This window comes from Zosterops lateralis (genome assembly GCF_965231275.1).
Source record: "Zosterops lateralis genome assembly, chromosome: 9".
NCBI lineage: Eukaryota > Metazoa > Chordata > Aves > Passeriformes > Zosteropidae > Zosterops > Zosterops lateralis.
This window is the reverse complement of record NC_139769.1, coordinates 5,612,924-5,632,645: the sequence shown is the minus strand read 5'-3', so window position 1 is coordinate 5,632,645 and position 19,722 is coordinate 5,612,924. Positions and strand designations below refer to the sequence as shown.

The 19,722-nt window shown below is 43.0% G+C and overlaps 4 protein-coding genes across 4 annotated transcripts in view; 1 reads left to right on the top strand and 3 right to left on the bottom strand.

Moving 5' to 3' along the window:
• The window catches only part of SLC1A7 (solute carrier family 1 member 7), a gene marked incomplete at both ends in the record, with an annotated part of 48,124 nt that extends 45,370 nt beyond the window's left edge, over positions 1-2,754 (bottom strand). The window contains 2 exons of the mRNA XM_083868131.1: positions 1,470-1,549; positions 2,614-2,754. Of these exons, the coding sequence (XP_083724257.1) occupies positions 1,470-1,549; positions 2,614-2,754 (221 nt within the window). The remainder of the gene's footprint in view (positions 1-1,469; positions 1,550-2,613) is intronic.
• A 1,546-nt stretch (positions 2,755-4,300) lies between these two features.
• CPT2 (carnitine palmitoyltransferase 2) lies at positions 4,301-10,677 on the top strand. The gene is made up of 5 exons (XM_083867353.1): positions 4,301-4,424; positions 5,223-5,303; positions 5,413-5,519; positions 7,082-8,386; positions 9,252-10,677. The coding sequence occupies exons 1-5, from the start codon at positions 4,303-4,305 to the stop codon at positions 9,581-9,583; spliced, it is 1,947 nt and encodes a 648-aa protein (XP_083723479.1). The 5' UTR covers positions 4,301-4,302; the 3' UTR covers positions 9,584-10,677.
• Positions 10,678-11,477: 800 nt separating this feature from the next.
• CZIB (CXXC motif containing zinc binding protein) lies at positions 11,478-17,103 on the bottom strand. Its single transcript, XM_083867354.1, has 8 exons — positions 16,681-17,103; positions 16,511-16,594; positions 16,370-16,426; positions 15,512-15,593; positions 15,018-15,049; positions 14,511-14,588; positions 12,579-12,644; positions 11,478-11,795 (listed from the first exon to the last, which is right to left on the bottom strand). The coding sequence occupies exons 1-8, from the start codon at positions 16,684-16,686 to the stop codon at positions 11,718-11,720; spliced, it is 483 nt and encodes a 160-aa protein (XP_083723480.1). The 5' UTR covers positions 16,687-17,103; the 3' UTR covers positions 11,478-11,717.
• Positions 17,104-17,463: 360 nt separating this feature from the next.
• On the bottom strand, positions 17,464-19,259 carry MAGOH (mago homolog, exon junction complex subunit). The gene is made up of 5 exons (XM_083867355.1): positions 19,142-19,259; positions 18,972-19,030; positions 18,735-18,845; positions 18,357-18,439; positions 17,464-17,753 (listed from the first exon to the last, which is right to left on the bottom strand). The coding sequence occupies exons 1-5, from the start codon at positions 19,227-19,229 to the stop codon at positions 17,654-17,656; spliced, it is 441 nt and encodes a 146-aa protein (XP_083723481.1). The 5' UTR covers positions 19,230-19,259; the 3' UTR covers positions 17,464-17,653.
• Between the last annotated feature and the right edge of the window lie 463 nt (positions 19,260-19,722).

The window sequence follows — 19,722 nt, the reverse complement described above, 5'->3', positions numbered from 1 at the left end:
TTTGTTATACAGAGACATGGACTCACACTGCCTTGCAAGCAGAATTGAACCTCTTTGGAGGTTTGTAAAGTTTCTTCTCTTTCCACGTCAGAGGACACGGTGCAGCCCCTGTGAAAGTGAACTCAGAGCTGTTACATCTCCAGGTGACTCAGAGCCATCACAGGCTGTGCCAGAGCAGCTCTTTCCTCCTGTGCTGCTGCTCCTCCTAACATCTCTAGATACACAAGAGGATCTAAAGAGCTACACATTTTAGGGAAGGATACGTAAATCTGCTCCAATCCTTTTCTGTCCTCCTTACTATGTCACTTCCTCATGTAAGACTCTTGTTTTCTTTGGAAAACTCTCCTTTCACCTCTCAAAAAAAAAAATCACCTTCCATATTTTTTCTTGTTCCCTGGATGAATAGGCCAGGACCAGGTGTGAGTCTATGGTTATAAAACCAGTTTCATGCACAAAGCACCATGACTCAGCTTTGTTCTGTGAATAACCATGAGAAGGCAGATGTGAGAGTAAATGATTTAAAAATAAAATTAGTGCCATTAATCATGTTCATTTTCAGCAACTGTCAGTGATCTGAAGATTGGAAACTTGTTTTTTTCTCAGAGTGGAAGATGAGGTCTTGGTGTATGAATTAGGTTCCAGAACTGGAACCAAATATTGCAGTAATTTTTTCTCACCTCTGGTAAAGTTAACTTTGTTACTTTCCATCTCTTTAATTGCACCTCAGCCTCGGGCACATGAGAGGGTTTTTGCCCATCCAGGTGGTGTGTTTTAGTGACTGCAGTCAGTGGGAAGACAGTCAAACTTAGAGAAAAGCTTGCCCTAAGTTACACCCTCCCACTGCAAAGGCACCTGCCTTTCACTAGTCTGTACCAGCATTGAGATCATTAATTCTGCTACCAATAAAGTGCCACCACTAAAGGTTCTACCTTTAATGACTGGAGAAATCACTTTCACTTCCAGCCAAAGCCAGCTATATATTAATAGTTCACTGGAGACACAGGTTTTTTTCAATATTTATCATACTATTTAGCACACCTCAAAATACTCCAGGACACTATGAATTAACTGTGCTTTTTCATTGTATTTGTTTAGTGTATTATTTTAATTATTTAGATTTAAGGCAGGCTTTTTGCTTAGGTGGGTTATTTATTCTATATATTTAACTTCTAAGTAGCTTGAAGGAAAAAGTCCTCCCATTACAAAGGAAAAAGAAAACAAATTTTAAACTCCCCAACACATTAATTTTAAAGCAAATAATACCTTAAATATGACGTAGAAATGATGTGTGGCAGAAATGATCCTATCAATTAAAACACATGTTTATGTCTCCACTATAAATATGAATGTACAGCAGTGGTGATGCCTCTGGCACTGTCACCTAATTCAGTCACAAATAAACCATTGTGATGACAAATCTTATTTAGGAAGCTTCAAAAGTTATTGGAATAATCATTGTCTTCACTTACCTTGAGACAACGAGAGGGAGAATCAGCATTTTCAGCATCCTCATCAGTAACTCACCGGGAAATTGGAAGTAACTAATTTCCTGGAAATACATGGGAGACGTGCTTATTGTTTTGAGCTAAAGACTGGCTGTCTTCACAAGTGCTGCTAACTGTAGATCAGATAACATTGCTAAAATCTGCACCTTTGGTGCAAAAATAAGGTGGCAAAGATAGCAGGCTTTAAAAGGTAATTTTAAAATTAATTAGATTACATAATGTGGTCTTATTCAATAAACACACTGCATTGTTTGCTGCTTTACAAAGGAAGACAAAAATGAAATGTGCCATCTCTTGGAGAATACTGTTAACCAGCTGTCCTAAATAATCTCTCCATTCTGCATTTTGTCTGTTTTCCTAGATGTGTTTGTAGCTGTGGCTTGGACACAAATGATGTTCAGACAGACAGTGGTTTGCAGTAGCAGAAGACAGAACAGGTTTAATTTAGTTGTATTTATTAAGCGCCTTATTTTTAAATTGAGATTTCTATTTTGTGCTCAAACAGTGCATTTATTAATGCATGTTGCTGTCTAGTCTGTCTGACTGATACAGCAGAAATGAGTACCAGCAAAGGGCTTTGTTGAAGTCTGCTGGAGGAGAATTCCCCAAGTAACTTCAGTAACATGTTCTGCTAATGATGGGAAATCTCAAATTTATTAATATGGAACACCATTAGTGTAATGTAAACATCTGCACCCTTGTGCATCTGGTGCTGAAAAATATTCCCAGTGTTTTCTTTATCTATATGTGTTCCAAAATAGTATAAAATGCAATATATTCCACTACCAGTTTCTGCAGGCCTATATTAAATGCTACATTTCATCTAGCTTAAATATCCAGCATTATTATCCATACCTGCAACATTCTTTTGTGCCCCTGCTACGTGTCTGAGACCAGAACCCTTTGCTACCCCATTGTTTGAGAATGTGTGAAAAGACCCAAAGAACAGCATAGATTGACCGACAGATGAAATGAAACAATTTTAACAAACACATACACTTGACTTTTACCTTCAAAAGCCCACCCTGAAGTTCCCCAAGGTACATGTGTGTTTTGTTATGTAAGTCTGGCATTTCCTCTGCAGGGACACGCTGTGAGCTGCTCTTACCTGCTGGGAGAGTCGCCTGGTCCTCAGGAAGAATCCCAGGAGGCAGCCGATGGTGACGGACAACACCGACAGGATGAGCAAACCATTCCTTTTACAAACATCCTTGATCCGAGCCAGGATTGCATCCAGGGCCACTGCCATGCTGTCCTCCCTGCTCTTTGGAGAAGAATCAGCATCCCATGGGGAGAGAATCCACTTGCTCCTCTTGTTGGGGTGCACAGATCTGGCTCTGTATAGATCAGATCAAAGCACTTCCAGTTCTGCTTAGCTGACCTGCAAGGTCACCCCTCTGCCAATAGCCACCAAGCAAGCAGCTGGCATTATTGTTCCAAATTAATACCAACAATCCTATTATCAACTACATCATTAAGAGCCTGGAAGAAGATTAGGGGGCTCTGGAAAATTAGAACAGAATGCAGTAGTATTTCTAAAACAAGACTAGTTCAAAACAAAGTGACACTCCTGGGAGAAAGGTGATGTTTCCTCAGCCTCCCCAGTTTGGGGTCTGGACACCCAAACCCAGGAAGGGAACCCTGCAAGCCAGCATTCAAACAGGGAACAAAGCAGTTTTCCTAAAGGGCAGAGCAGGTAACATTTTGAACAGGACTATCACAGCAGGGCAAGCTAGGTGAAACTGGACTTCATTAATTAAAGCAGGCTTGGGTTTTTTTGTTTTCATTGCCAAAAAAAGGATGAATGAGCAGCATGAGAGACACGCATCAGACAGGAAATAGCCACAGGCTGGAACATGCAAGGACACCTTCTGTCACTGGGCATTTATTATCTTGGAAGTGAAATGATTTCACTTTTCTTCCAACCACTATGTTGATTAGAGTAGGGCCAATTTACTTTCAGAGGATTATCAGACTAAGCCACAGGGATTGCTTTCCTTTCCTTTGCTGTGTCCGCATTCAATCCCAGTGCTGATTTTTATGTTAGTGAGTGTCTGACAAAAACACACCACAATAACCATTTGTGTGCTGTGCTTCCTCATGAAAGCATTTCTGTACTTTCTGGTACAGTCTAAGATTATTCAGTGTTTATATTGAAAATATTCCCCACAGTACAAAAAGGTTGTGTGTTTACAATATTACATTTTATACCGTGATAAAGTATTTGTTGTTACATGCTCAGTATGAGTGAAAAAACCCTCAGGAGAGATTTAACTGTTCTTTTTGGGGGCAGGATCTCAATCCTGTGTAGTCGGCAGGACATATAGATATATACACACACCAAAAAACCCCAAGAAAAAAAGAACAGGGAGAATAAAAGAAAAAAATGCGTGGAATCTGTATGTTGAACATAAAACGAAAAGAGGATTGCAGAAAAACAGGAGAATTGCAGATAATTTTATTAATGAACCAGAACGTTTAATTAGTGTGTATGTAAGAGGACTGATGCTGAACGGCTCCAACACCCTGGTAACTTTGCTACCTTAGCAGCAGGTATCCAATTGACATTTGGAATGGAATAACAAAAAAACTCTTTGCTTTTCCCGTTCGTTCCCGGGGCTCTGGGAGCGGTGGGCGTGGCTTCGGGAGAGATGGGCGTGGCTATGGGAACGGTAGGCGGGGCCACAGGAGCGGTGGGCGGGGCTCCGGGTGGGGTGGGCGCGGCTATAGCAGCGGTGGGCGTGGCCCCGGGCAGGGAGCGGCTGTGGGCGGGCTCGGCACGGGCCTGACGCGCATCATGGCGGCGCGGCAGCTGCTGAGGGCGGCCCCGGGGCGGCGCGGCTACAGCAGCGCGGGCGCCGCCGAGTTCCTGCACCGCAGCATCGTGCCCACCATGCACTACCAGAAGAGCCTGCCCAGGTACGGCGGGGGCCGCCGCTCCGGGGGGACGCGGGCAGGGCGCGGCGGCGCGGAGTGTCCGCTGTGAGGAGAGGGCAGAGGGAACGTCCGGCCCGGGCGGGCCGCTCTGTGCTCTGTGCTCTGTGCGCGCCTCCCGCCGTCTGCAGAGCACCGGAGTCGGCTTAACAAGTGTTCAAAAGTGTAACCGGTTATAGGCTTGCTGCTGAAACATCCCCTTGGCGTCCGGAGTAACCCCGTGAGTGTAACGGGATTGTGCTGTAGGGAACAAAACTGAGGCTCGGCTCGGGGGAAGTTGACAAAGACAGCGAATAGGAAATTTGTGAGAAAAGAGATGTCCAGCACCCAGCTGTGAGGGGGGGACCCGAACAGGGCTGGCAACGGGACTATTCCTTCTGCAGAGCTGCCTCTCCCAGCAGAGGTTCCTGTGGCTGTATTTCCTCTAATTTTCCTCCCATCACTGCAGTACCTTTGTAAAAAGACACTCAAATTGGTTTTCTGCCTTATTTCCCAAGAACATGATGGTGTGCTGACTCGTGTCCATCTAGTTCCTTGTTTCTCGTATTCCACAAGAAACTTATGAGGCATTTGGATAATGTGCTTAAGTATTACCCAAGTTTATAAATAATATAATAGTATATACAGTATAGTGTGTGCATATTTCTGTATGTATGGTATATATATAATAGTTTAAGGAAGGATATGGAAGAAAAGAGGCAAAGAGATGATTGTGTAAGAAACACAGACTTTATTCATACCCTTGCTCATCAAGTGCATCTCTCTGTGTTCCACTCCCTTCAGACTGCCAGTTCCCAAGCTAGAAGATACAATTACAAGATATCTGAATGCCCAGAAACCGCTTTTAAATGATGACCAGTTCAGGTATGGACAAACACACATTGTAGTGTCATGTTCTGCTTCAAAGCCAAGTGTTAATATAAAAAATGTGTGACTTGTGACAGCATTTTTGCTCTTTTCTTGATTGTTGTAGGAAAACTGAAGAACTTGCTCGTGCCTTTGAGAAGGGGATTGGAAGAGAGCTGCATGAGCAACTGGTTGCTCAAGACAATCAGAATAAGCATACAAGTTACATCACAGGTATGTTGGCCTGCTGGGTGTAGGACAGGTCTGTAGATTATCATACTTCATAACTGTTTGTAATACCATAAATATAATAGGCTGAAGCTTTAAGTAGCCCAGAAACTTGCAGTAACCTGCTGTGAACACTCTTTGTGGCTGTATTAGAGCAATTTCAGAGGCTGGTACAAAGAAGAATGCTCATTATCTAACTTCATCTATTCAACCAGAATTCTGGGTAGATGGATACTGGAACAATGGTATTTCTTTATGAGTTTATAGGGTTTAGGTTGAAGAAGGGCTTGTCTAGCAATTCCCTTAAGGAAACTGAAGCAGTCATTTCCAAATAATTCCATTTTATTTAGCAAGAAAACTAAACTTTGAGGGAGGGGAGGAGTCACAGAGTATAACTAAGTTTGGGAGGCAGAAGGGGTCCATATGCAGGATTTAAAAGCCCTTATAAGTACAAAAATATGTTCTTTTAAAGAGCCAAAGAAAAGGAGTGACAGAAATAGGAAAATGAGAATAAATTGAAATAAATCAGGAGAGGGAGAGCATGTATATATAGAATTTTGGTTATTCTGCCTTATTATTGCTTTCATGTACAAGTGTCTCTCATGAAAGTATTAGATAGCAGCAGAGATGGAAACAGTCAAATACCTATGGAAGCAGAAATTTCCATGTTGTCCAGTGAATTCACTTCTGTCCTTGCTGTCTGTTCAGACTGCCTGTTAAGGTGTTAGTTGCAACTCAGTCTGTAGAGAATACCAGATTATTTCACAAAAACTGCTGTTTGGTTTGTTGTATTTTACTTTCCATTCACTTTGAACAATGTCTTGGGTTCTAAGTGGTGGCTTTATGTTGTTCATCAGTGCTAACCAGTATCCTGCTTTTTGTCTGTGAATGGTGGGGTGTCTGTATTGCTTTTTGTTCAGTTATTTTTCTTCTTTATGCTTCATAAAACACCTGTTCCACTTGAAATTGGTTTCTGAAAGTATGTAGAGTTGTCTCCACCCCGGACTTTCAAGTCTGGAGTTAAAAGCCTACGTGTTGATGATAGATGTGGTTTTAATACTGTAGATGAGTGTTACTTACTTACCTGTGAGAACCTGTAATTCAAGTTGTAACTTAGCCCCTGTTGCCCTTCTTACAGTCCAGGTAGAAGGTTCAACCTCAGCAAGGTGCACTCATTGACAGAGAGTTCCAGAAATTAATAGTTTAGGAGTAGGTAAAGGCATGAACCTCTCCAAATATGAGGTGTGCACCAAAATATAGAGCTGGGGAGCTGCACTGTATGTCCTGGGAGTAAAGGTTTATTATTGAGCTGTAAAGAAAACAGGGAGTTGGCTCTTGTTGCTAATGACATGGACACCTTTGACACGGATTGTTCCAAACTCAGTATTTTTATGATTAGCCAACAGTATCCTTCTCATAATGGGGGTTTGGAGAAGCCTTGGGTGAATTATTGCTCATGTTTGTCCTGTTTAAAGGCATTTTAGTGTGTGTTTATTCATGATCTACACTGGTCTGACTCAGGCAGCTGCTTTTATGTTCTGACCTCTTTCTGAACTCTCAATTTTCAGGTCCCTGGTTTGACATGTACCTGAAAGCACGTGAGCCTGTTGTTTTGAATTTTAATGCATTTATGTCTTTTAATCCTGATCCGAAATCAGAATACAACGATCAGCTCATACGAGCTACCAACATGACTGTTTCTGCCATACGTTTTATGAAGACCTTCAGGGCTGGTTTCCTTGAACCAGAGGTTTTTCACCTCAATCCAGAAAAAAGTGACACTGAGATCTTTAAAAAAATTATCCGATTTGTGCCTTCTTCAATTTCTTGGTTTGGTGCCTACATGGTCAACGCTTACCCCCTAGATATGTCTCAGTACTTCAGGCTTTTCAATTCCACACGGCTTCCTAAGCCCGAAAAAGATGAGCTTTATACAGATGAAAAGGCAAAACATTTATTAGTGTTGAGAAATGGAAATTTTTATGTGTTTGACATTCTTGATAGAGATGGAAACATGCTGAAACCCTCAGAAATACAAGCACACTTGAAATACATCCTTAGTGACAACAGTCCGGCCCCGGCCTTCCCCCTTGGCTACCTCACCAGTGAAAACCGAGATACATGGGCATCACTGAGGAAGAGTCTACTGGAGAGTGGCAATGAAGAAGCTCTTCAAAAAGTAGACTCTGCCATGTTTTGTTTAAGTTTAGATGATTTTCCCGTTAAAGACTTTGTGCACTTGTCCCACACTATGTTGCATGGAGATGCTGGAAACCGCTGGTATGACAAATCCTTTAATCTTATCATAACCAAGGATGGCACTGCAGGAATTAATTTTGAACATTCCTGGGGAGATGGTGTGGCTGTGCTCAGGTTCCAGAATGAGGTTTTTAAAGATAGCACCGAGACACCAGCCATCAGCCCCCAGTCCCAGCCTGCTTCAGTTGACTCTTCCAGAGCAGTGCAGAAACTTGACTTTAAGCTGAACGATGCCTTAAAAGCAGGGATTACCAAAGCCAAACAGAAGTTTGATGCCACTGTAGAATCACTGTCTCTTAACATGATTCAGTTCCAAGAAGGGGGCAAGGAACTTCTAAAGCAGAAGAAGGTGAGCCCGGACGCTGTGGCTCAGCTGGCCTTCCAGATGGCTTTCCTTCGCCAGTACGACCAGACCGTCGCCACCTACGAGTCCTGCAGCACTGCAGCCTTCAAGCACGGCCGTACAGAAACCATCCGTCCCGCCTCTGTCCACACCAAGAAATGCTCTGAAGCCTTTGTCAAGGAGCTCTCCAAACACAGCACAGAGGAGCTGCAGAATTTGATAGTGGAGTGCTCCAAGTACCACGGCCGTTTGACCAGAGAGGCTGCTATGGGTAAGTAGGAGTACACCAAGCACTCCTTTTGCAAACTCCTCCTTTTGCACTAAAATATCTATTAAGATTGCTGTAAGTACTTACAACTAAATAATTTAATGTTGATGGAGGTCTAATATAAACTTGACAAAAACAGTAGCAGAGGGATGCAGTTTAAAGTGCATTCCCTCATTCTCATTCATTTCTTGATTAAGTGCCTCTGTGCTTCCCACAACACCTTTCATGTGTTGGGAATTTTTTATACTTCAGTTTTTGTCCTTAGAGCAGTTGGATTATTTGAAGATTTTCATAAATAGTGCATGTTGAACAAGAACTTTGGCTTACATGTGAGGAGGTTCTGTCTTATCTCTGCAGGGGATAAAGGTTTTAACAACTTCCAAATCAAACTCATTTTTTGGCCATGCTACTCCTGGCATTTTTCTAAATGTTTTCTTTTGAACTGTCCTTCCCAGAAGCATTAAAATTGACAGCAGTAAAACTGACTGTAGAATATTATCCCATAGAGTCTAAAATTTCCCTCCTTTTGTTGGTAAAAGATGCTCTTCCTCTTTAGATTCATACATTTTAGGAAAGGATTTTTCTGCATTGAATAACTTGTCTATGTTCAAATAGTTAATCAAAGAATGTGAGGTATTACTAAAATTGTTAACAGTGCACTTTTGTACTCTTCCTGATCCTCTTAAGGCTTGCAGTAAAACAAGCAGGCCCTGTTTTCCTCGGACATGGGCACAAAAAGTCTGAAAAATATTTCCTACCAGTTCAAAAATAAAACCCAGTTCTACAGCCCTCCTGGTTTGTGGCTGAGGTGAGTTTACCTCCCACAGAAGCCAGGCACTCTCTGACAGCTGCTCCTCTCTCTCTCCAGGCCAGGGCTTTGACCGGCACCTCTTCAGCCTGCGCTACCTGGCCTTGTCCAAGGGGCTGGCGCTGCCCGACTTCTATCAGGACCAGGCCTACGCCCGCCTGAACCACAACATCATCTCCACCAGCACCCTGGTGAGCCCAGCTGTGCAGCTGGGAGGCTTTGGCCCCGTGGTGGCTGATGGCTTTGGGCTAGGCTATCAGGTACAAGACGACTGGATAGGCTGTAATGTTTCTGCTTACCCAGCTAGGAATGGTAAAGAATTCCTCGAGTGTATACACAAGTCACTAGAAGATATCTTTAGTGTTTTAAAGGGCAAGAAAATTAGTAGTTAGACGTGAAGACATTGGGACACTTTACAGTTGCATAACAAGATGCAGATTATGTCTGACTGACATACTAATCAATGTTCAGCATGGCTGAGACTGCCCAAATTAATTGGGTTCATGTATCATGATGGAACTTCAAGACTGTTTGATTCACTAGGAAATGTCTATTTATTTTAAAGAAATCAATTATACACCTTGAATGCATTTCAGGAAATACAGACATTAACTATGTCAAATTAACTAATAGATCCATGTGTTTTTAAAACACATAATCTAAAATAAGCATTTTTATTGAGTTAATGAATTTGGAACACCTGTTCCATGAGTGTTTGGATAGACTACAGTACTGTGATACTACTCTTGAACTGTTTGGTTTTAAAAAAATACATGCAATAATTTTAAACATGGAAGAGTTGTTCCATTTGCACTCTTGCAGTAAGCTTGCTTACTTACTTGTCACACTTACCTATTTAAACTTGAATTTATATCAGAACTGATTGTGCCTCAACTGCTTGAAGCCTTCCCCCTGTAATAGCTTTTAGAGACACGAAAAATGAAGCAGGAAGGCTTTAAGTGACCTGCAGCAACCAACTGGGTTGTTAAACTGACTGGAAAAGACTGTATTTTAATAAAGCTGTCTATTAATAACCACAAAGTTCTTTTATTGCCATATCTAAATCCTACAGCATGGGTAGACCCTTTATCAACAGCTCAAGTTTCTTAAAAAGGTTGGAAAGAAAACTGCTGCAAGCATCCTGCACTCTGCCTGGTCTGTAGCCCTTGAATTCCTGCCTTTTACCCTCTTGATTTCCACTCTTTCTCTTCTGGGAGGCCGAGTCTTTCTGTGGAGCTGAACTGCACAGTGGTGTTGGCTTCTGTGATCTGTGTAAAACTGATGCAGCTCATGTCCCACTGGCCCAGACAACCAAACACATCAGCAGAAACAGGCAAGTCTGAGCACATTGGTTGGATGTGATAGATCAGGTTCAGAGGCTCACAAATTACTTCCCTTTGCTCTTCCTTTGGGTATCTCAGCTTCCATGTTCTCCCAGGGTCTTTTTAATTTAGCACATTAAGTGTAAGCAATACCCTGTCCTGGAAGTATGAAATAAAAGTGCCAGCAGGGGAGAGACATGCTTTTCCTATGTAAGCCTGCAAGCTTTGCTCCTGCAATGTGCTGTTCTAGTTTTCAGCTGAAAAGCATTGCTTTCAAACTAACTTTAAAACTTGGCATGCTTTTTTTTATTCATTTAACAAAAGGAAGGTGATAATTTGGGAAGATGCAGGAAATAGCATATTAGGAACAATAATCACACCAAAAGTCTGAATAAGATTCACTAAAGGTTGGCTGGGCTTTTTTTTTTCTTTTTGGGTTTGTTTGGTGGGTTTTTTTGTTTTGTTTTGAAACATGAGAACAGCTGGCAAGCCAAGCAGTACAAAGTCTGTCTTCAGCTAAAAATGAGGTTTACTTAATGACATACTTGGAAAGATAACTTGCTTTTCAGAGGATTTTAACTGTATAAATGTCAGCAGCAGTCAAGCTTTGTAAGTGTTCTCAGGAAACTCACCTCAGTCTTTACCTGAAGTGGCAGAAAGCTGCTTAAGGGTGTAGCTGTTCCCTTGAAGAGTTAACAGAGTGCCTTTACTAATGCTTGTAGCCATTTCCTCATGATAGGAGTGGTGAGTGGGAAGACTTTATTTGCTTATGTTATAGAATCAAATGTGGCTACTTCCTTGTGACCAACTAAAACCTTTAAGGCTGTAGGTTGTGTAAGTAGTTACTCAATCCATTAGCTAAGCTACAGTCCACCACAACCATGTAATTCCCAAACCCCACAGCATTAAGGGCATGGCACAGTTCAATCAATATGTACTATTTTCAGTTTGTACTGAGGCCATCTCCAAGTGCTCCATGGGAAATATTTTATTAGGGCATGCTGGGGACACAGAGTACAACTCAGTGATGTCGGTCAAAGGTTGAACTCGATCTTGGAGATCTTTCCAACCTTAATGGTTCTGTGAACTTAGGATTCCATGTCTGAAGTGCAGCCATGTAAAAATGTAACTCTAAGGAAGGTGCATATCTGATGTTTACAGCTCCTCCATCAATAGCCATGTCAAACTGTTAGGGGTATGAACTTCAGCATTTTACAAATTTATGGGTAACTTCATAGATTCCAACAGATTCCTTTGTTTTTTCATCATAGTCATTCCAATCCTGTAGGAAATAAGATTTCAGTGTTAGTCACAGAGGACAGAATGCACACAGACTGGAATTCAAACTAGAACTAAGCATTACTCAAAGTTTGGGTCTTAGATACCTGTTGAAAGTAAAATTATAACAGGTGAGAAGAGCAAGAGCACTAACCTGAAATGAAATGAGCTCCAGTCTCAGTGTTTGTATATATAAATATTGCTGGGGTTTATTTTGTTACAGAGTCCCCAGCCTGTCCCCATGCCAGACAAACAGCAGCCATGGCAGGTGAAAGGATTATCTATCATTTACAATACTCTGGTCAGGTGGGTAAGCAGACAAGCAGATCCCTGCCAAGTAGGATACCAGGGAACAGATTTGACCTTGAGATTCCTGCTCACAGCCAAGGAAGATTTGCAATGCTGGTGTCATTATCCTCAGCTTTGAAGGAGTGTGTCTATATTACTTTTTAAGCTTTCTGTGCACAGGACAGTGGGCAGGGATCTTCCCAGAAAAGTCACCTCACCACTTTAATAACCCCAGCCATTTAGTATTGCAGGCTCTTGCTTGCTGGAATTCCTGAGTGACTTAAATCTTTGTCAGCTGCTAAGTTAACAAATCCATAGTTCTAAAATGACACTGTTGGTAATGCTGGTTGTTCGTACTTGATTCAGTTTCTCTCTCCAGCTGTGGCCTCCCTGTGGCTGCAGGAAGAGCAAGACCAGTCTAGGATGTGTATTCTGGACTAGTGGTGTGGGGAAAGCAAGCTAGATAAGTAGTTTTGCTAGTGAAACTAAGACAACATACCTTTTCTAACAAGTTTATGTCATTGAAAGGTGTCCCAGATTCTGCCCCTTCAGCAGCAAACCCTGCCTGTAAACATATTTGCAGAAAGTTTTCAAAATTACATTGTACTGACAAAATAATATACATGATCATTGAAACATTTAAAGAAAGTAGCTCAGCACAAAAATGTATTTCTTTTAAATTAGGTAAAAAAAATAGGCAAGCTCTTTCCTAGTGAGGGTCAGTATAAGGTTGAGACCCTGCTTGTGCATTGGGAAAATTCAATGCAAGCAACCAGAGTAAAATGAGGGAACACTACTCCTCTATTTTTCCCAGAAAAAAAAAAAAAAAAAAAAAAAAAGGATTTCCAACTATTCTAGATAATGTTAAACCTTAGTTGCTAAGTTTGTGTAGCAGCATCCAATTACTACTAAAAGCTTTATTTTCAGAGTCCACACTGGCATAACAGCTTCACAATACACTGCAAGGAAAGTAACAGAAAATGTGGAAGAAAGTGAATAGTTCTAGCTTGAATATTGTCAGAATCCAAGACACTCCAAGAGAAGGAGCAGCTTGTATTGGATTTAGGTACACAAGTGACAAGCAAGCTTTATGTGTAAGGAGGATCAGCTGGCTGAGTGAAGAGATTAGTATCCCAAACAAGCATTTCACAGGGGACAGTTCCTCACTGCCATCACTGCTGCTGTTTTTAAAGAGTGGAGAAAGAACAGCTCTAGGAAGGTGCTCTGGTTCATCTTCTATAGGAACAGCAAAATTGTTCAGAATTGCAGAAGTCATTTGAGCATCAGAAAATTCTTATTTACCAATTCAGACATCCAAAAATTCACTGAAATATTTCTTCAGGGATCCAAGTATTCTCCAGTCAAGTGCACCAAACTCAGAATATTAAATTAAAACTTTTGTTACAGCTGTGAAGTCTTTGTTCTGTAGATAAAATTGACAGCTAGGATGCAGAGCTATAAACATCTACATTTTGTAGTCTTCCCATAGATTTTTCTTGAAGTGCAAGTTCTTAAGTCTGCAAAGCTTTCAAGCAGGAATAAACTAATAACCATCCTGGAATAAAGGAATAACTGTTCATCAAAGAGATGGACTTCACTTAAATAAAGACCTCCCCCAGCAAGCTGCAGTGGAGATTCTATTTATATCAAATTCATTGTAGGACTGGCTTCTTTGGGCTGTTTCTTAGCACAGCATCCTAGTCTGAGAGAAGGATAAGACAGGTTTATATTTGTCAGTCTATTTACACCTAATCCGACTGGAATAATAGGTTAAATATAGCAGGGAGTTAAGTGGCATAGAGCATGACCATGCACAAGAGATGAGTCACTGCAGACTGTCCCTGAAGAATCCTTTAACTCTGAACCCTGAGGTGTACTTTGCACCAGCCTGTAACTGCCAGAGATCTTCAGGCTTTGTCTGCTCAAGCTGCAAATGGAAAAACGCCAGTGTTCATTTCCTGAGGCTCTGGTGATGTCAACCCTAAAGAAAATCTGTTTTTTACAGGACACACACTGAAGTGTGTTCATAACCTGGGGAGTTCTGTAATGCACCAAGGAGCAAGTGCTGCTGTCTAATGCTGCACCTTCCCTTTGGGAAAGACTCTCTTTTGCAATAACCTGAGCAGTGAAGACCTTGCAGATGAATTCAGATTAACGGTGAGTCACCTGTGAGGCAGTTTGAGTACAACTCCAAGGTACGCCTTAGTTTTAGATTTTACTGGCACAGAGAACACCAGCTGTTTGTGTTAGCAGTTTGCAAGTTTTGGTTTAGTTTGGTTTTTTGCGTGAGACAAATGAAGTTAAACAAGGAACTATGGAAGGATGGGAATCTGGGAAGGTCTAAGATGTTCCAAGAGCCATTTCAAATAGCATTTATCACTCTAGAAAAAGTGCTTTTAAAAATATAAATTAACCACAAATACGAACTCACCTGTGGTTGAAAGTCAACTGGTTCCAGACCTCGGCATTCAAACTCCACAATTGTTTTGAATTTTTCGCTGTCTTCAGCCTGTAATTGAGTCAGAAAACTATTAGTTTCCCTCTAATAGAGACAGTGACAAGCATTAGGCTTGCTGGATTGCTTTAAAGGCAGCACTGCCATCCCTGCTGCCCCAGGTGACAGCAAAATCCTAGAGCTCATTTCATAGGTGGTCACTAACTAGAATTTCTTAATCTGCCATGAGGAAGCCTTCAAAAGGAAACCTAGAGGGGCATTATATAATCACCTCTAATTTGGGTGATACAATTCAGTGTTGGCTTTTGAAATGTATCAGATTATTCTACACTTGAGACTGTGCAGGAGTCTACAAGACAATTTTTCTCCAGGGACAAGACCAGCTTTTGGTGTTCTTGAAGGAGGATGATAATGCAAAAACTCAAAATACTGTTAATGCTTGTTTATCTTTCACTCGTTACATAGAAGAGGAAACAAACTTACATTGTAAGGCTTGATTGTCTGACTTATAATATCTAAAACAAAAGAAAAGGTATACAAGTGAGTGGCACTGTGTCTTCAGTTTTATTCAGCACAAACCAAGCACCAGGATCTTCTTTCACAGCAATTTCCTTATACAAAGCAGAAGAAACAAAGTCAGCAAGCATTTCCTGCAGCTGGTCTTCAAAAGATAGAATTCAATTTTTCTCCCTTCTCTTGAGAAGTTCACACTGCACCATTTTTCCATACCAATGCCAAAAAAAATTTGCATGCTCTTGTAAAATAACAATACATGAGTATTTGTTCATGCAGAAGCCTGGACTCACCAGGCCTTGCTCTCTCCCTGAATGTGATGTCCAGAATGTGCCTGTTGGGAACTCAAGCACCAGTGCAAAAGGGAAGAAATCCCTGGTGAAAGCTCTTTACAAACAGTGCCAAGCAGAAATGGGGACTGAAAGCTAAGCTGTGAAATGATGATGCCCGGTTGGAGCACGTACCGATGGAGTTCTCCCTGGAGCACAGTTTGCACTTCTGCACCATCGTGGCGCTGCCTCGGCCGCCTTTCAGGGGAGCACTGTCCTGAAATCCACAACAAGAGAGACACTTTTAACCCCCTCAGCTGAGCACTGCACACCTCTGCAAAGGTGAGGCAGTTTTTACTATGATTTTTTTAAAAATACTGCAACAAGGCAGCTTTTTTTTTTTTTTTTTAAGTACAGAGCTTTATGATTCAACAAGCTGCAATTATCAAAGAATAATTCTGTTCTAGACTTTCAATAGGGAATAAATATCACTAAGATATTTATGTCTTATCCATCTAGGCATGCTCTACTGATTCTTCAAAATACATTCTTACCATTCAGCTGTATGCAACAGAAAGGGATGATTATTGCTAAGGATAAGTATCCCTAACAAATTTTATGCTGCTTTTTCAGCTTCCAAATGGTGATTTAGCATGCTTAAATCATCTTGATTTACCTAATCTTCTCCAAAAGGATTCCACCAGCATCAGAGAAATATGCTACAGGCACAACCTTATTCTGATACCATTCAAAATGTCCTTTTAAATTAAATTGTTACAGAAAGGTGTTTTTAAAAACAGATGTAGCACTATGTTACCAGTGGTCACCATTCAAATGGAATATATCAATTACAGTCTCCAAATATTTATCTTAATATGGAACATGGATGGTAATGTTCTAAATGCATATAGCTACTGAAAAACTATATCTCATGATAAAACTATGATCTCATCTTAGAGGGTAAGTTGTCACATCCTTGATGCAGGTGTGTTGTAAGCTGCAGGTTTGTGTTCTCATTTTTTCTCAGAGGTAGGTTACGAGGGGCACACGCACCATCAGCCGCAGGTACTGCCACTTTTCGGAGACTTCACCGCAGTTCCCACATTTCAGCTGGAGAACACAAATCGGAAGGTTGAAAGCTGTCAATACTCAGGGATATGCGCCGCTCCCGGCCCCGGCCCCGCGGCCCCGCACCTTGAGGTACCATCGGAAGTCCTGGCCCTCGGCCCGCAGCCGGGTGATGTTCTCCAGGGTGGCGCGGAGCTGCAGCCCGATCCTCTGCAAGGCAAGCGGCGGACGGCGTCAGCCCCGGCTCCCCCTTTACCCCCACGGCCCGCGGGGCTCCGGGCAAAGCCCTCACCTACCCCCATGGCCGCGCAGATTCTGTGCGTTCCCCGCTCCCCTTAGCCGTGCCCTCAGCCAAGATGGCGGCCCCGCGCTCCCGACGCGGCTGAGCCTGCGCGCGTTCGCGTCTGCCCTTAACAAAGATGGCGGCCGCCACCGCCCCGCCGCGCGGGATGCCGGGAGGCGCCTGTGGGGAGGGGCGGGAAAGCGGGAAGCGCCGGTGGTGCTCTTAATATTACACGTCAATTCATCACGTTTGTTTTGGTTTTTTTTTTTTTTAATGGCAGCATCTTCTTAGAGAACACAAGACATGTTAAGAGAAAGCAAAGGCGCAGTTTGACAGCACTGCCAAGGGGTCCACACTCAGGGGGACCCTCAAAGTCTTCTAACTAATCCCGCACAGCAGTTCTGCTGGGCTACAGTTGAACTGAATACATCCCAGGTTGCTTTTCAGCTTGTCTGAAGCTGAACGGGAGGATCAGTGACGATCCTGGATGGCTCTGGGTGGCCTGTTGTTTGTCTCTGCTCTGGAACAAGCAGGGAACCCCGGGCTGGGATCTGTGTCTGCTATAACCACTGATTCTGTGCAGAGTCAGAGGTTCTTGTCTGGCCAACACAACACCCAGCTTAGGATAGTAACAAAAGCTTGTCTTGACAGCTGGCCGAAAGTTTCTTTTCATAGAGGCAGGCTTCATTCCTTTTTCTACTGCTGTGTAGAGAAGTAGTGTGTGGGTGATATAAGTGAAGTGACACTGAAGGGACCATTATATAAGAAGTGTTAGAAGTCACTCTCTCACCACAGCTTAAAAATTAAAAACGCCATTCTCACTCTTTTATTGAGTCATTGACAGTTTGTAACAACAACAAAAACAACAATCGAAAAAAAATAATCTAAAATACAAAAAAATTTCAGAAACAGTGAAGAACTGGAACAGGATCCTCTCTTGCCATCCCTACTGCTAACACTGCAATACAAACGTCAGTCTGTCTCATTTAAATTGGCTTAATCTTGAAGTGGAGTCCAATAAGACTGAAAACGAGACATTTAAGGTCCTGGACCAGGTAGTAGAATACTCTCAAGCCTTCTGGATCTCTGCAGTGCACAACAGGAGGAAGAAAGGGAGGAAAAAAAATTAAGACTGATGCTCTGGAAGAACAAGTTTCAGAACTAATGTATTAAAAAAACCCCAAAGCCTATATGGGGACTTTTTAGATGTCACCTTAGACATTAACAGATTTCTTTCATTCTACACTGATTGATTAAATAGTCTGTACTCCAACTGTGAGCATTTTAAGTCTTTACAAAATATAATTTTTATCATGAAAGCAAGTATCAACAGCACTTTGGATTTTACCCCCACCTCCTTCCCAAGAGTCAGTCTTTTAAGCTCAGGTGAAATACAGATATCTTGATTCTCCCAAAGAAACTGGTACAAACAGGCCAGTGGCAGCTCAGACTCTGTTTGTGTGTGGCAGGGCTCCTACAGCAAATTCTGCTCTCAGTGAGTTTGAGAACAAGCCTGTAATGCCACAGTCTAAAGGCACTGGCACATTGTCCTGCAACACTGAGCACTGGTGCCCCCAGGAACTGATCCCCACTTTCAAACAATATAAAATACATGTACCAAATAATCAGGAAGTTCTAATACAGATTGATGAACAGAAACAAGGGCAGCATAAAAAGCAGAGTACGTACTTGGACTGATTTACATCAATGAGGGAACCGATTTTTGACGTGGTAAAGGAGATGTGCTCGTCGCCAATTACTATCTCGAGCTCCTGAAAAATAAAAGGTTATAGGGACTCACTGCTTGACGGTACCAGTTACAGAAATACTTCAGTACTGTGATGGTTTATAGTTTTTATTCCAAATTTCTGTAACAAAGACATCAAATGCAGAAGGTCTGTGGACTGTATTAGCTTCCACAACTACAGTGCCAGTGAGGCACTACTCAGGTTTTAAAGCAGTATTTGTTTCCCTTTCGGCTGGAAGCAATACTGTCTTGAAGAAAAAGTTTAGTTATGCTTCCAAGGAGCTAACACATGAAAATTAAAGAGACACTGTGCACCCTACCTGTCGGCCCACTCTGTCAGGAGGAGGCCAAAGAGCATCATCTTCTTTTGTGATTTCACTGTCGTCGATTATTCTCTTCAGCTCCTCCATCACACTCTTGTGCACGTAAGCCTGGAGACGACATTCCGGGAGAGGAATAAATACACCCCTGCCCACAGCACCCCAGCAACAAAATCCAACCCCGAGCTTTGCCCAGAGCCCCTGTTTCCCGGCACAAACGCCCTCAGCCGCCCTCACCTCCTTGCGGATCATCACATCGTTCTTGTAGTTGCTGTTGTTGGCGTAGCGCAGCTTTCCTGTGGGGAGAGAGAGGCCGGGCATTAAACCACGCCGGGCTACGCGGGATCGGTAACCCACCCCCCGGGAGCGCGGCCCCACCTCCCCAAGCCCCCCAGTCCCGCTCTCACCGTCCGGCCGGAACTCAAACTCGAGGAACTCGTGTCCGAACTTCCCCTTGTGCCCCACGTAGTACCGCAGGTAGAAGTCGCTCGCCATGGCCCCGGCTCAGCCCGGCAGTGACGTCACCGAGCGCGACCCGCGCGCGGCGGGAGGCGGGGCCAAGGCGGGCGGGGGCGCCCCCTGGCGGGCGGCGGGGGCTCCGTGAGGGGCGAGTGCGGGCCGTTCCTTTGGCGGGACCGCCCTGGCACCGAGCCCGGTCCCTGCCCCAATCCCGCCGGGACACGGCCCAAAGCCAGCTGGGGAGATCCCCCTGGCGACACGGGACGGTGCCAGGTGAGGGATCGCCGCTTCTCCGCTGTTCCCAGGGCAGAGTCCCCAAGCCCTCGGCAGGAACAGTTATTCACTCATCACTAATAATAGCCGTCTAGTAATACTTAGTCATTCTAATGAAAGAGATGACGTGTAGTGGGGTCGTTTATGATGAGCACTGATGGTTACATTCAGTGCTATTACAAGAAATTGATACACTCCGTGTCATGCTGCACTCCTTCCAGCTTAGAATGGGCCCACCAGAACCCTACAGATTTAT